Source organism: Neolamprologus multifasciatus, chromosome 11, assembly GCF_963576455.1.
Source record: "Neolamprologus multifasciatus chromosome 11, fNeoMul1.2, whole genome shotgun sequence".
Classification (NCBI taxonomy): domain Eukaryota; kingdom Metazoa; phylum Chordata; class Actinopteri; order Cichliformes; family Cichlidae; genus Neolamprologus; species Neolamprologus multifasciatus.
This window is the reverse complement of record NC_140449.1, coordinates 11,435,314-11,452,192: the sequence shown is the minus strand read 5'-3', so window position 1 is coordinate 11,452,192 and position 16,879 is coordinate 11,435,314. Positions and strand designations below refer to the sequence as shown.

Sequence of the window (16,879 nt, the reverse complement as noted above, 5' to 3'; positions counted from 1 at the left end):
TTTAGTTCTGGCGATTTTGCTGAGATTTGAAATTTGAGTCTTGCCCTCTTTTAAGCATTGCACTCAAACTTAATTCATTCTGATTTGTGCTTTGAATATACTCTGATGCATCTGTGACCTGCGTATCCACTCTATCCCTACAGTGGTCACCTGTCCTACACCCCCATCCATCCCCAACGGCCTCCTTGAGGGCTCAGTCCTGGAGTGGGGAACCAGCGTGAGTTACACCTGTGTACCTGGCTATGAGCTGTCTTTTCCTGCTGTGCTAACCTGCACAGGGAATGGGACATGGAGCGGAGACTTGCCTCAGTGCTTGCGTGAGTCATCGTTTCCTACGTTCATTCATGCCCACAGTGCCTTCATGATGATTGTAATGTACCGGAATCTCTCTGTTTAGACTGAAATAAACCAGGTGACATTTCTGAGACTGTCAGAAACTCGGTGATTCCAACAGTGAGCTTAATTGGACTGTTTTTGCCCATATTTAACCATTATCAGGCTTATGAAATTTTTGACTCTTAAAATAAGTCTTGCACGTATTTGAGTTTCCAGACAGCCCTATACCTGCATATAATTTTGTTTCTCACATTCATTACATTAGTTTTAAGTTGTGCCCTCCAAGGCAAAATCCCGTATACGCCACTTTTGCTGCTTTAAAAGGTTACTTCAAGTTAATGAAAATCAAGGGATTTTGCTTAAGGATCATACAAATGAAATGAGACAGTCTGGCAGAGATGCAGAACAGAGATTATATCTGATCTCCTAAGTTACAACATCAGGGTCTTTTTTGTAAGCATTCAATCATACTTAACCCTTAAACCACTTAAAGTAAATTTAAATTTTAAAAAAAAAAACGTCTTTCTTAAATGAAGGCTGGAAAAATGCAAAGAGGAGTTGGACGTTAGATCCTGCCCGTTTCTGAAGACGTAAATAAATATTTCATCATTAGCACGAAAATGAAGCTCTTATTTGGATTTTGATTAAATGAAAAGTGAATTGACCTCTAGCCTAAGTAACGAAGCTGCAATATTAACGATGAAGATGATGATGATCCGAGCGCAGCCACAAGTGACGCGTCGGGTGCGTCTTACTACATTAAGACCTTTCTCGGAATCATCTTTGCAAGCATAATAATAACCTCTGGGATGCATGACTGCTCAAGAGTGTCTCGCTGTCATCTGAATCATTCCTGCATTGTATCACTCAGACAGAAATGAAATATCGAGAAGGTTAGAGTACTTGCATGCATTTGCTTCTCTCTGAATATCAGTCAGGACTAAGTAGACTAAAACAAAAGCCACTAAAAATAATCCTGCTCAAACCCTTCAAGTGCCGCTGTTTTGTTTGAAGTATCGCCACTTTAACTGCTGAATATAGGCAGTTCTTTCGTGCTGAGTGAAGTGCTGAATCTTGCATCCTACAAATTAAATATTGCAGCCCTCGTGTGCAAGAAATCTCTGCCGTCAGAGCGTTTTATTGTGTATACAGTTACTTTGGCAAGGTTTTGAATTAGAGGAAAATTGGGATGTTTGTAGTATTTCATTATCACATGTTGGATCACAACAGACTGAACCTATAAAGCCCCCTGAGCCCATTTGGAAATAGTGCATTTGCTGCTGTGCTCTCTTGTAATTGATGCTGATGACAGAGTTCATTGCTTGTGGCCATCTTCAGTCAGGCGAACGCGGGCCCATTTGGGTACTTAGCTTCTGAAATGCAGCTGACAGACTGCTCGTGTTTGTGGCCACGCTACTAGAAGCATAGTACCGCTTGTAGCCATTTGCTGTACTCAGTGGCCACATAGCAGTCATTTACTGTAAGTCAGTATGCGCACTGCTTTCTGATTTATACCCTGCTTAACTGAAAACGACCATATTTGTGTGCCGTGCCCTGATAGTGCTCTAGCAAAGCTGAGTAACCAAATGCGTGTTGTATTGAGGTACGCTTGTATCTTTGTTCGCCTGCTAAGAGTAAAACATGTCGCGTGTTCGTAAAATGGATAAGGTTCCACTTGATTAATGTCTGGAAGTTGTCTACTCCAATTATGGTGAGCGGAGTCATCCCTCAGCACACTACAATCTTTTTTCCACATCAGCTACCCCAAAACAACCTCCCGCAGCAACGTGAGTGAGTAACCTTTATGTTCCATGATACTGTTAAGTGTATCTGGGCAGAGAATTGTTTTTGAATTGGTAATTATATTTAATAGCCCTATCACTCACAACGCAGAATTCATGCTTTAGTGATTGTGTTAAATTGACACAAATTGAGAGGAATGCACTATAAATATCACCGAGTGTGACCAATAACCAACTTCTGTGGAGAACTTGGCTCTCCTGCTACATTACTCGTGGTAGGAACATGTATATGATAAATTACTGAGGTTTACCAAGGAAAATAAATGAGTCATTAAAACGGGAAGACAAAGGGGAAAAAATGCTGATCATGTTTGGTGTAGAAAAGGCTATTATCTGTGCTTTAAAGTGACAACAATGCACTATCTACAGCAGTCTGCGCTGGTGGTTATTATCAGTTGAGAAGTCATTAGAGGTAAATTCTTCTGTGGTCAAAGTTTGTTTATGGTACTGGCCATTATTACTGGGACGCTCTCCATTTTCACAGGCAAGCTGTGAATGCCCATATGCCTGCAGTATATTTGTATCTGTGCATTAGCTGCAACTATAAAGATAATCTTAAATATTTTCTTAAGTTACCGTCTTTACTGAGGAGATTTCCCAACAGAATCATAAAGTCAGCGGGACGAATCATCAAATTCCTTTTAGCTACATCATACAGATTTGCTGCAAATCAGACCTGATAAGTTTGTTATATTTTGTATGGTATGAAATCATTTTAAATATACTGTCTAGCAGTTTAGTATACATACAGCATGGCTGCACTGCTGTCTGTTTAAAAAAAAATATATATAACTGCAATTTATCAACTTCAACTCAGCACTTTCTCTTGAAATACAGTTCAGCAAAACTCCAGGAGGTGCAAAGCAAGTCTTTTCTTAATAGTTGAACTTTCTTTAGCCAGACAGGATTAAGATGCATGGCCCTGCTTTCTATAACAACACATATGAATCTCCTAAATTCAATGTTTGAGAATGCTAGTTCATGCGTCTGCAGGATTGCAACTTTGAATGTGGCCTCTGCTTAATGATTACCTTAAAGCATTGATAATTCATCAAGGAAAGAGTGTGGCTGAAAGAGAGCGAGAAAAACTTTGACTAGTCTCTCTCAGTCTTCCATCAACACACATATACATACACAGGAACACACAGGCGCATTAAATATGCTGAGCTTGGTTTGGCCTGGGGCCATTTCTTTTATATATCCATAAAACAGTACATTATTTCCCCGCAGCCTAAAGCTCATGACTGATGTGCATGTCACCTGGTTGGCCTGTATTGTCAACCCTCCAAAGTGCCATCTGCATACAGTCTTACAATGCCTTTTTTGAAATGACAAGAATCATTTTTCAGATCTGGAACCGTATTTGCATCTTTGCTTGCTGTCATATCAAAAATGGGTAAACCGCTGCAAACAAGGGGGCAGAAGCTTGCAATGCATCATTTTCACTGGGGGTCTAAAGGATAGGGAAACACATTTTCCAGGAGAAGATCCGTCCCTAAATCCAAGGATTTTTTTCCTCAGATAACAGTATTTCCAGTAATGGCTTTATTCAGACATCCCTGGATGGGCTGGATTCTAATCACTTCTTTTACTTGATATCTATTGTGTCAGATATTGGAAGTGAGAAAACCCTGTTGGCTTTCTTTTTTTTTTTGGGAAAAGAGCAAACAAGAACTTATGTGTCTCCAGGCCTCCATGTAGCAGCACATGTCAGGTCTGGAGAAGCAGTGCCTGCCTTATTACAGACTTGATCCCACAGTGCTCTGGCTGCGTGACTGAAGACGGTGACTCTCGCCTCTGCACTCTCACACACTGAGCATTTCTGGATCCTCCACATCCAACAAGTATCTTTCACTGATCCACTTGGATATAGTGGCTTGCTAGGTGCAAACATTAAATAAAGAAAAGACAGAAAAATAAACTAGCAGACTGTCTCTGGACATCACAACCATTTAGCCTAAATCACTCCAGTCAGTTTGATTAGATGTCTATAAGCAATAAATTGAGGGAGCCGCAGCTGAGGTTGTGCCTTTAGTCTCATTTAAAAAAAAAGAAATGATATCATACAAGGGGCCTGGAGAGCAACAGCAGCAGATGGCTGTAGTTGTGTTAACCTCAAGGCCCTGTCAGAGAAATTAATATTCACTTGCTAATTATTTTGATCTCAAATTGAGAGCCGTCGCCCCCCTCTCACTCCCTCTTTGCTGTCAAAATGAATATGCACATACCCACCATTAGCCCTCACCAGCAAGGCTGAGTGTTGGAAACAAAAAATAATAAAAAAAAGAGACAGAGCAATTCATCCAGAGACAAGGACGTCAATGCATCTGCCCACACGCAATAAAAAATGGGCAAAAGACTTTGTGCAACAAGCATAATGTCAATGCAATTTGAATAATTCAGTCCTTGAAGACTTTGCGGATCATATAGAAAGACATTCATTTTTACAGGCGGGAACGTGAATAAAGAGGATGTAATAAAAAGCCTATCAAAAACAGCAAAGCTCACAGCAGCAATCAAAACCAGTGTCGGCTCCTGTGGTCTGGTCATGTGTGGGTACAGAAGAAGCCCCCATAGCTTATTAGTTGTGAATATAATACTGAAGACTCAGCTGAACAATGCTTTCAGTTGGCTCTCTGCATGCAGTCTTCCTTTTGTGTTATGCAGCAGAAAAGAGACAGATGTTTGAATTTTAAAAAGGAGCTAGATCATTTTCTGCATTTGTAATCACACGAACAGAATATATCCTTCACACTGCAACTGGATACGTCCTGTATGGTTACAGAAACATCTGTGCTGCTGTTGTTGATCAGCAGCAGTATCAGCAATGTTACACGTTTCCTCCTCTGCAGCCAAGTTCTGCGGTGATCCTGGGACGCCTCCCAAAGGAAGGCGAGAAGGACGCAGTTTCATCTTCAAGTCAGAGGTCACGTTTAGCTGCAGTGCCCCCTACGTGCTGGTCGGGTCAACAACTCGCATGTGCCAGGAAGACGGGACCTGGAGCGGATCTCAGCCACGATGTATAGGTGAGGAAACAAAACTCGCTGATTCACCTAAACACAGAAAATGTCAGTGCTTGAAAACTGTTTTGGAGTTTTCCACTGTAATTACATTTTTCATTCCTAATTGTATTACAACAAACAAATGCGCAAGAACATAAAGAACAAAAGGGCTGAAGGTGAATGAGAATCAGGCTGCCATCTGGTGCTGATGTAAAACTAAATCAAAGTCTAAAAATCATTTATGTGCCTCTTTATTTTCATCTGATGTGAGCTGCTAAGGAAATAAATCCATAAAATAAAGTGCTTTTTTGTAATTTAAAGAAAATTGAAAACCAAGAAATGCATTTTATTTCCGGTCATGTTACTGCGCCACATCAGTAATGAAACTCCAGAGAGAAATCTTTTTTTTCACTGTCGCATTCTAATTTTTCCAGAGCCCACGAGAACCACGTGTGAAAACCCGGGGACACCTGAGCATGGCTTCATGAATTACTCAACAGGCTTTAAGGTGAACCGAGCAAAGATTGCAATGAATGCATTTCATAAAAATGGCTGTAGGCACTTTAATTCTGGGGTGATTTTGTGTGTGTGTGTGTGTGTGTGTGTGTGTGTGTGTGTGTGTGTGTGTGTGTGTGTGTGTGTTGTTTAGGAATTTATGGTATAAAGGTGTTTGAAATATTAGAATTTGCACATTTTCCACTATATCTAACAGGTGTGAACACAAAGCACCCAATCAAAGTAGCACTCACTGTAACTCTGATGTGTTAATCACCCTTCGTTTTCTTCTAAATGTGCAATATCCAGTGGATTTTAGTAGGTACAGTTATCATGTATTCCTTTGGATGATGTTATGTGGGTGCAAGGATGTAGCAGAGAAGTGCGTGCATATAATTCCCCAAAACCAACTGGATTTTTCAACCCCCTGGAATGTCCGTGGGGCGATGTGAGGGAGGAAAAAAATGCATCTTAAAAAAAAATAAATAAATAAGTAACTGGTGGTATGACCATTGATCTGTGCTCAGTGAGATGAGATGCTTTCAGTCTGTGTGTTTCACTTTATTTTTGCCCACCCTATTGCTTTTAGAGTGTCACTTACAAGTGCAATTTCTCCACGACATTCAGCTGAATGTGTGATATGTAATTTATCCCATATGAAAGCATAGGGAGCTTATTTAGATAAGTGCTTGTAATGGCTGTAGTCTTGCATTTTTCTGCATTACTGAACATTTTTACCAATATCCTGAGACTACCGAATGAGAAAATTCACTGTTGATGATGTCTTTAAAGAGTCGACTGGGATGGTAGCAGGAAATAAAAGTCATTTATTAGCAGAACAGAAAGCAGTTGAATATTTTAACCAGAAAGTCATCTTCCTCACTCTTTAATGTCTGTGCATCAGTTGCAAACACAAACATGGGCCATCGCCTCTGGGAATAGCCTCCATCTGCCTCTACACGCTACAGATAATCATTAAAAAAGTGAAGAAAAAAAAACATTGGTGTGTCTGTGTTTTTTCCAGGCTCTTTAGTTTGATGCTAGGAGCCTATTGGCATTTGCATCATTGTATTGACTTTTTTCACTTTGTGTGCGGTGTGTTGGTGGCCAGGTGGGCAGCAGAGTCGACTTCCAGTGCCAGCAGGGACACATACTGCAGGGCTCCACCACAAGGCTCTGTTTGCCGGATCTCACCTGGACTGGCACCCAGCCAGCCTGCATCTGTAAGTGCTTGTTCCTTATGCTCTAACTATATCTTAACATCACTCGTTGTTGTTTTTCACTACTCCTTCTGGCATCTTGTCGCTGCTTATCCGCATTGCCGACTGCTCCAGACGCTCTGTTTTTGCTTTTCCTCAACACCCGTAGCACCCATCCTCGCACTGTCGATACCTCCCCTCAGTAACTTTTCACATTCGCTCAATCCTGCCATAACCTCTGGCCTCCCAGTAGATTGCAGCTTGCCCCTCAATCAACCTGCCATCATCCCGAGACTGTACTGAACACTGTGATCACTGTCCTTCTGTTTAAACTCCCCGAAAAGTCGACCGACACTAAACTATGGCCGTGTAGTTTAGCCCATTCACTTTGCCAAGATAAGTGGTTTTCTAAAATGTGATGTAGTCCAGTATCCTAGTAAAACCCTTTCAGCTACAGTGGGGGTTTTTTTTACTGGAACATTTCTTATAATAAACTCCAGTTTATTAAGCACCCACAACGTAAAGACTTCAGCTGTGTGATGATAATGTGCTTCAGATGATATTTTGTAATCTTGATCTCATAACTACAAAAATATACGGCATCTGTTCAAATCCCAGAGACATTTATGCTAAGGTAGCAAGCTGAGGCATTGTAATACCTGCCCCGCGTCCTCTGCCTTCCTTGCAGCCCTGTGTGTCTGTGCATCTGCTGTAGTGGGAGAAGAAGGAGTTTAAGACGAATAGTGAAACCTTGAATATGTGTCTGCTGTGTTTTTGTTGTTCATACACTCAGCTAAAAACAAATCAGGTAAATCTGACAGAAGCTGTTTCAGTAGAAACTTGATGCCACTGTATTAAATTAGAATTTCATGTTAAAGGTTCACTATATTCAGAGCATGATGATTTAATTGAAATTTGATGTTTTATTAAAAATAAAATCTCACACTTTAGAGATCTTTCTAGGTTCAGGTCAACTCATTATCAGTCCAGTACTTGTACCTGACCAGACTGAAAATCAGGTCTTATGGAGTGATCGATTCATATTATACAACAATATTGAAGCAGTGTGGGATCATTTTGACAGAACAAAAGGCAGCCAACATCAAAAGGAGAGCTTTGAATGTCCTTCAGGAGGAACTATTCGTGAAGACTGCTTGAAGAAATGACACCAATGCTGCGTAAGAGTTCAGGCTGTGTTGAAGAATAAATGTGGTACCAAATATTGACTTTCAGGCTTGTTAGAACTGTACAAACTCTGGTTTTGCTTTATATACTGTATTTTCATGTATGTTTGCACATGCTTGCATATGCTTCAATAAATACCTGCACTTATTTCCCATTATGAACCTATCAAAATATAAAGAAATGAAGAGACATTTACGCAATACTGTATATAAAGTCAGTTGTTGTGCAGAGATTCTTTTTTAAATTAAGATTTTTTTTAAAAATTAAGATTGTTCTCAAAACTTCAGCTGAAAACAGAAAAGACTACAAAAAACATACCTGTCTACACTTGACAGCTCCTCAGCCCTTCCTGCTCCACCTCTATCTTCAAACTGTTGACCCTGTCATCCTGCTCGCTATAGAATAATTCAGGATGTTGCACCTCCTCTGACTCCTTAATGGCATTTATTGCGAGCGTTGTGATGGATAACCCGAAAATAGAGCAGCAGTCAGAGCAGATTTAAATCAATATTATTATAAATTATAAAATTCATACGTAAAAATGTGATTTTTAACTAAAAGACTGACATCGTATTGCCGGAGGTGTGGAAGCAGCTGTGTTTGGTGAGGATTAATATCTTCATGCAGTTAAATGATTGCTACAGAGTGAAACACATATAGTCTGTATTGCACCGCTTTGTTAATCTTCAAAAAAGTCGAGATGACTCTGCTGCTAACAAAGGAAAATATTATAACACGAAAATAAAATGGAGGACAAATCACTAGACGAGAAGATTCATTTGAAGTCCTTTTCACGTTCTCTTCATTATTTTCCGAGGAAGCCTAATGCGTAATAATATATTCTTAATTTATATCCATGCTTAATTTAAAGCTCCTCGTCATCTTTCATCTGCCACGAGACGGACAGCAGAAGCCGAGGCCACGATTCAGTCAATTGTTAGGCAAATTTATGCTACATAACTCATTAAAATTCGTGTTTACCTGCTTTGTTTTTAAATATGGTAATTAAGGTTTCAGCCTTAATTGATTAATAATGGATTAATGACTTCCACCATGCCTGACAAAACAAGAAATATGTTAATGCCTCAACCTAGTCTTAAACTTTCGTAAATCTCTACATTTCTCTAAAGACAGTTTATATTTTTATACTGAAAGAGTGAAAAATAAAATATAAGCCATGTTTATGCCTACAGGATATTGATTTGATTTGCTTCCTGAATATTCCCGCCGTGCGCATTACCGCAGTGATTAGTCCTCAAGAAGCTGCGAGCAACCTTTTTGAATATTGTGTACCAACAGAACACCCCACCAGCCACAATTACTTGAATGGGCATAAAATAATATATTTAAAAAAAACAATGTTTTTAGGTTTTTTGTTTTGTTTTTGCTTTATTTTCTTGACTTGGTCTGTTCAGCAGGTGCAATTTCATTGCAGGGTGTGCCTAGTGTGGTTGCAACTTTTCAGGAGCTGCTCTCTGGCCTTGTTCCATCACCTGTAGTGGCTTGAAAAATGTATTGATTTTACCCTTGACCTCCTCTTGTCATTGTTAGCTGGAATTGAAAACACAGTCTTAGAATACAGAATTTATGTTTGCCAGTCACCGCCATCTTTTACCCTACAGTTTAAGGAAAGACCCTCAAAATAAATGACTGAGAAACATTCTTAGCCTAATGCTACATTAACATTGGTCATTTGAATACTCTAATCGTCAGTAGGTTAGCTTGCCATAAAACTTTGTGGCACATTAGCTTATTAACTGGCAGGCAGCATCACATCCATCAGATATCATGCATTCATGCCACACTGTTTTCCTAATATTTTTTATTGAAAGACAGAAAATCAGATGGTCATGCATATAAATTATTTGTGCAAGTAGAATCTCTTTTCACTATGGCACAGTTCACACTGGCACAGGCTTCTTGTGAATAGAAAACTCGAGATGTGTTTTTATAAGTCACAGTAGCTCTAACCCACACCTCCAATCAAGCTTCATTGATTGAACCTCAGGTTTGTTAACTAGATTCCAATTAGCTTCTGTTGTTGTCATTAGCCCAGAGGTAAATGATGTATTCAGGAGGGACCTGAACAATAACTTGTGTGCTGTGTTGTTAGTTAAACTTGCTTGTGTTGGTTCATAATTGTAACTCCTGGCATTAGGACTGAGCAGCCTGACTGTTTTTGCAATAGCATGTGTCATTAAATAGTGCATGTGGTTGCTATGAATTGGAGATACAAAAAAAAAAAAGATTTTGGTTTTATAAAAACTGCGAATCATTGTCCAGTAAATTAATGACAGCCAAGTAATTTTTATGCGTTCATGCCTGGAGATGGTTACACAGGTCCAGTGGGGTGTCTGGCCCAAAAAAACATTGTGGATATGTGGTTATGTATATGTATTTCAGTGTGAGTGCTTTTGTGTGGATCCAACACTCTGTTGTGACCTTCGGTCAAAACACAGTCATAAATCCTCTAAAATACCTTTCTCTATGATTAAATGGTCCTCTGTTACTGTGAAGCCACTTAATGGATTTAAAAGTGAAGCCAACCAATCTTATACAGCTGGCAAAAGCAAAAACTTGGAGGGATTATCAACACATTTAATGCAATTGATGCAATGGACGCAAGTCAGAATTTAATATTACTGGCTCTTACTCTTGTTATCTCTATCAGATTATATTGTTATATAACAATATTATTATTCATTCTCTAATATATAAAAAACTTGAATAAATCGAAAAACTGAAAGACCTGTATGCCAATGTCTACAGATTAATGAGATTGCTTGTAATAAATAAAGTTGTGTGTTACAAGAAAATAAAACATTGTAACAGATTAAAAGTTAACTTTATGCTATCGACCGTGGCCTGGTGTTACTAAAGCTGGCCGACCTTCTTGTCCTTTACAGAAATCCATCAGCATGGCTGTCTCTCTGTGTCTGCCTCTATCTACCTCTGCCTCTCAGTCTGTATCCCTAGCCCCGTAGCTAAGAGATAGTGGCGTTGAATGAAGAACATTGCATGTTGTCGTGTGACACAAAAACTGTTCTTTGAGGCTCCTTGTAATCTCAGAAGTAAAGCCCACTGTGCCGTTTGAAGTGTAAATAAACTGTCAGCTGAATCTGATGAGGAACATGATATGTGTTTGGTACAATTCACAGGCCTTGTAAGTGCCTTTAGTATTCATGGTCTACAAACTGTGCACCACACTGGACATGTGCTGACAGTCATTTTAAAGGAGTTACTTAGACTTGTCCTCAGGCAGTAGGGAGGGAATATAGCTTTATGTTTCTAGCTTTAATATCTGAGGTAGTTTTGGTTTTTCTTTCTTTTTTTTGCACTGTGTAAATAAAAACCACATTAGCTTTCCTAATCCCTTATTCATAAACTCATTAAAAAAGTTCTGCGTGGCACACGCTGTTGATCTAAACAGTTTTTTCTAATGCATGCTAAATTGTTACATCCAGTTATAAGTATATGATGCATTAGATGAGCTTTCTGCTAAATTTCAACACAACCTTTACCTTCACTGGCCTCTTTTACTTCCTAGAAAATGGACACTGTGCTTGCAGACATGCACACTCACCCACATATATAATACTCCTCGAACATTTCTCAAACACCAGCAGCAGTAATATCCAGAAAGAGGAATTTCCAGCAGTCTGCTCGTCTTTCATAAAGCCCAAACTGGGTTTCATCCTGGCATCCCTTCCACACCCTATTGCCACTAATGTCATTAAGACGCCATGAAGAACTGATTTGGTACTGTGACTCACTTGCAGCTGTCTCCCATTTGACAGCTGGCAACATATTCTTTCACTCACAAACTGCAAAATTATTTCGCTGTTTTCACATTATGGTCGATGCCTCAGAGGCTGAATGCTCAGGTTTTTTTGGTTGGTAGGGTGATTTGCATAAACTTTTGTTTTGTAGGGAGAGACTGTTGAAGTGAAAATTTAAGCTAAGTGTAATCAGTGTATTCAGAAATTTAATTCAGACTAAATAAGACACTGGTGTTTTGGCAACACAACAATAACAGTGTTTGCCCCCAGTTTGTTATTCGTCTAAATGCTATCCTAAATTTCTCCCTGCTTTGTTTTAATTTTTGGAAACAGAAGACAGGAGACAAAACACATTTCAACACTTTCGTGAATGGGAGATTTCACTTTCTGAATTTTATTCTTTCCAAATAAAACATGACAAACTATTTAGTGGTTGGTCATTCGTTGTCATGGAGCTCTCATGCTTTTTTTTCTCAGTGTAGTCAGCCCAGGCTGCACCCTACATGCACTTTCTCATGCTGTACACTCTCACAAGGTTTAAATCAACGTTTGCTTCAGCACTTTCCTTTCCCACAAGGACACCAGTGAGCTTAGTCCAGCTCGGTCCTGCCCTTGAACATTTTCGATTATTTCAAGATATACACAAACACCTCCAAATGTTTTGGGGGGTTTTTCAGCTGCTAGCTGAATTACAATGAGTTCACCTAGACCTTGCGTTGCACTGCTATAGCATTTAAACGCAGGCATTCCTTATTGCTTGCAATCTGTGACCAGTAGCTGACACAGTTAAGGTTTGGATATAATTTGGCTCCCGCTCATGTTGGAGGAAAATTCAGTGTAAAGTTAAGCAGTGCATATCCTAACCCACAAGATTGTATTCATATTAGAGCAGAAACATAAACATATTAAAGTATCAGCATGCTTCCTAATAGCTGCCTGCACTCAATTAAATTGTAAGATATGTGTACTTCCCTTTTTACCCCCACCCACCCCCTGTATCTTCTTCTTCCTCCCCCTAGTGAGAGCTTAATTATCTTTTCTCTATCTGTACATCTTTCTGAGTTGGGTGTGTGCATGTCTGTGTGTGTGTGTGTGTGTGTGTGTGGTGCACAACTCTATTTGTATGCATGTCTGGGATTGTGATGTGAATGCATGTGTACTAATACACTGCTCCTCTGCTTGATATCCAGCTCACTCCTGCAAGCAGCCGCGGAGCCCAGCCAACGCTGACGTCATGGGTCTAGACCTGCCTTCGTACGGCTACACCCTGGTGTACACCTGTCAGCCAGGTTATTTCCTCTCCGGAGGTTCAGAGCACCGTGTCTGCCGCTCCGACGGCAGCTGGACTGGCAAGGTGCCCGTGTGCAGAGGTACGTGGCTGGCAGAGGTCTGCGGGGGGCAAATGATTGAAAAAGTGGTGAGAAGGGAAAGAGTTGGAGTTAAAGGTAAATCAGCCAAAACAATAACGAGGTGCGTTCTGTGAGCCTATCGCATAACTGCCAGCAAGTTTCTCAAAGTTTCATCAATGTTAGCGTTAGAGCATAGCCACCACAGGTTTTAGCAAAAGAGGGAAAAGTACAATGCAGGCAGTATGTTACAGCTGAGTGCTATTTGTTTTGGAAACATCCTCCAGCTGTTAGACCCTGCTGCGTATCACAATATCTTTGTGACAGATATATTTATGTTCTTTTCAGCCGGTTCCAAATCGCATGAGAAAACTGTCAAACATATACTGGGAACACCAAGCCCTAAAATAAACGGTGAGTATTGAACTGTACAAGCTTTCCAGTTAATACACGCAGAAGTCGACAATCCTGTACTGCATCTGCCGTTTGATAGGCTCGGCATTAACTGCTGCACAGAAACATTTTGTTTCTTAAACAACAGGAAAAAATCATCTCCGTACAACCAACGCTCGCCCTTTTTCATTGTATGCACTCTGCATAGTGTGAGCAATGTTTATCTTCATCAGATCACATAAAGAATAATTATGTACTGCCTTTTGCATAAAACCTAGTGTTGTAGCGTAGTATTGCAGGTTATAGGTTCCGTAGAGGAGAATTATTAAAATGATGAAAATTATTGGTGTAGAGTGTGCTGCATATTTGTCCGTGGCTATATTTAAACTACAGCATGTTTCCTTTTTCCATTTCAATATATGCCTCTTTCAGAGTCATTTAGAGCAAATAATTACTGCAAAACGAGATTTAAATCCAATTTGTTCCAGGCAAAATTAACAGGTCATAATAGGGAGCGATATTCGCATAATATACGTACGACGCATTTCATCTGTAATAGAAAATGGTGTGATTACTTGTAAAACTGTACCACAATACATGCATGTAAATTTATGCTGTAATTATGATGAAAATATGCTAAAGTCTCTGAATTTGCCATGAGCATCGAAGAGCACTGTAACGCATTAAAGAAAAAAATTTAAATGTGTTCGTTTAGAATATGCTAATAGCAATTGTAATTAATTGGTGATGCATATGTGGTTCAAACATGAAGCTTTCAAACATGAAGCTTCCTCCCAGAATGAAATCTGTATTTTTACTGCCAGGTTCTTTCCAGACCTTTAGGACAGTTTTCATCCTTGCCAAATGGACTGGTACTTATTTAGTACTTTTCTATTCTTACTGAGCACTAAAGCTCTTTACTATTATGTTTTTCTGTCAGCTTCAGCTGTACTTGAACTGTTATTCAGCAGATTCTGATATGCTAACATAATGTAAGATTGTTAACATGGTATCTGTATTGTAGGCACCATCACTCTGTCCATGTTAGATATAAGCACGTAGCATATACCAACATACCACTGTAAAACTAAAGAGGCTGCTTCAAATGTTGTCAGTAAAGCCTGCACATATCAAGGCTGTATCATCAAGGCTCGTGTTATCAATACTAAATACTTTGGCTAGGTAAGCTGTGCATATGTACTCAGGAAGCCTAAAATAAGTAAAGTAGAGTGCATTAAGCACATTTAAACACAGAAGAAAATCTTTCCAGGGTTCTGTGCAAAACACAAAATAGAAGTTCCTGTTTTATTTTACCTTTTAACATTTTTTTTAATTCTGATCTTTACAAAAATTAAGTGACCACCATTGACCATTGGCTACCAAGTCCCACTTCTTCAGTAATTACTAGGTTATTATTCAGACCAAGATTAAGGTCTTTTCCTGCTATTAACTACAAAGCGTCACCTTTCTGCGCTCTTGCAGGCTAGAAGAAGTTTTTCCACTGCATAATATTAAAAGTTTCTGCCAATTTCACAGAGCAAGCCTACAGTTATCGCTTTAAAATTGTATTTAATTATCACTGGCTGAGATTGTCAAAGCATATAAGGAACTTGATATTCAAATTGAATGACGAGATTGTTATCAGCTGTCTGTTATGTTGATTCCACGCCGTTTCTAATTACCCTTTTGCAGCGTTGGAGTCGGCTTGAATTAAAACCATGATGTTGACTTGATGTTTAAAATATACGTGTTTGAACCGGTAGTTACCTAGGAGTTAATTTGATGTAATTTTTTTTAATGACAAAATGTTTTGACATTAGCGAGGTTTCATTTTCCCACAGTTCCCGATGACGTCTTTGCGCCTGATTTCATCTGGAAGGGTTCATATGATTACAAGGGCCAAAAGCAGCCAATGACTTTAACAGTCGCCAGCTTTAATGCCACAACGGGAAAAGTCAATGTAACTTTAAGAGACAGTAGCATGGAGTTTCTGCTCTCTGGTGAGTCATCAATAAATCATCTGTCTTCTACATCCTTCCCCCTAACCACCCCTCAACAAATCTGTGTGTCACTTCCATTTATTTTGAGGATGCCTCATGTCAATCAGTCAATCACCAAATGATCTCATGCATGAGAGTGGAAATTAACTATTGGCGCTAAAGACGGATGTATCAGTCTGCAGCAAGTGACTGACTAACTGCCCACTCAAGAGTCACTCGTCTCCTCCCCTCCTCCCCCAGCTGTTTCTTCCTTTCTCACCTCTTCTTTTCTTCTCCGGCTTTTCTTCATTTTCCCCGCTCGCTTCTCTCTGCTTTTATCATTCTGCCACACTCATTGCCTCATCTCTTTACTCGCATCATTTCTCTTCTTGTCCTTACCTTGTAGGAGTCTACAAACGCCAGGAGGCACGGCTAATGCTCCTGCTGTACCAGATGAGAGCAGTGGCCCACAGCTCCTTGAGCAGGATTACTGATGAGACCTGGGCAATGGACGGATTTGTGAGTGTAAACAGGAATTTGAATCACACGGGAAGTAATCTTTGGAGAACAAAAAGCAGGCACTGCAGCTGTAATTTATTTTATTAAGTCTGTCAGACAGATAGAATGATGAGAGAAATGGGCTATAACTAGTTGGAAGCCAAAAATAAGCCTCCCCTGGACTTAATGAAACCGCTGTGTCTTTATTGTTTGCTGTGATCCTACTTAAGAGCGCCAAGAGAGATATAAAAAAAAAAATCATAACATATGAGAAAAGAATGTGCTCACAAGCAGAAGCAGTAATTTCTCGGCTTACTGTGTGTTCCCGCTGGTGTATGTTTACACTGGCTCAACATCAGATGCATCAGGCGTGGTGTACAAACCATTTCGCTGCACCTGCACTGACAATTTGCTGAATAAGCTCAGACGTACACCTGAGATCTAAGGGACCCGGAACAATTGCAGAATCATTTTGGTTGTTAAATTTGAAGTTCTTTTTCTAAAATAAACTTCAAGGTCCACTTAATAACAGCCACTGACAGGCGACTGCACACCGCCGAGCTATTGATAACATAGCTCACAGCTTCTGCAGAAGAGTTTCAGAGAAACAAGGGTTATTTTTGAATGTAGCACGACAGAATGTGTCGGCTGTTGTGCTAAATACGGTATAGCAGAGGTTTTTGATGACGCGTAGAACAGATGTGTCACAGATTGTATTTATGCAGCTGAAACAAAGCACTGTTTTTCAAGACCTCCGTTATGCATTTCTGCCAGGTTTCAGCTGAGCCTGAGGGCGGTAGCTATGTGTTCCAAGGCTTCATACAAAGTAAAGACTACGGACAGTTTGGGCTACAGCGACTTGGTA

General features: G+C 39.8%; 1 protein-coding gene across 6 annotated transcripts in view; it reads left to right on the top strand.

Moving 5' to 3' along the window:
• LOC146507873 (CUB and sushi domain-containing protein 3-like) overlaps window positions 1–16,879 on the top strand; it is a 147,736-nt gene that overhangs the window by 126,443 nt on the left and 4,414 nt on the right. For all 6 annotated transcript variants that reach the window (XR_014876682.1, XR_014876681.1, XM_085176331.1 and 3 more), the window contains 9 exons: window positions 144–317; window positions 4,991–5,164; window positions 5,575–5,648; window positions 6,747–6,858; window positions 12,989–13,168; window positions 13,493–13,558; window positions 15,379–15,537; window positions 15,923–16,035; window positions 16,789–16,876. Coding sequence is in view for 4 of the 6 variants with exons in the window: in XM_085176331.1 (XP_085032457.1) it covers window positions 144–317; window positions 4,991–5,164; window positions 5,575–5,648; window positions 6,747–6,858; window positions 12,989–13,168; window positions 13,493–13,558; window positions 15,379–15,537; window positions 15,923–16,035; window positions 16,789–16,876 (1,140 nt within the window). In the remaining 2 variants the exon portion in view is untranslated. The remainder of the gene's footprint in view (window positions 1–143; window positions 318–4,990; window positions 5,165–5,574; window positions 5,649–6,746; window positions 6,859–12,988; window positions 13,169–13,492; window positions 13,559–15,378; window positions 15,538–15,922; window positions 16,036–16,788; window positions 16,877–16,879) is intronic.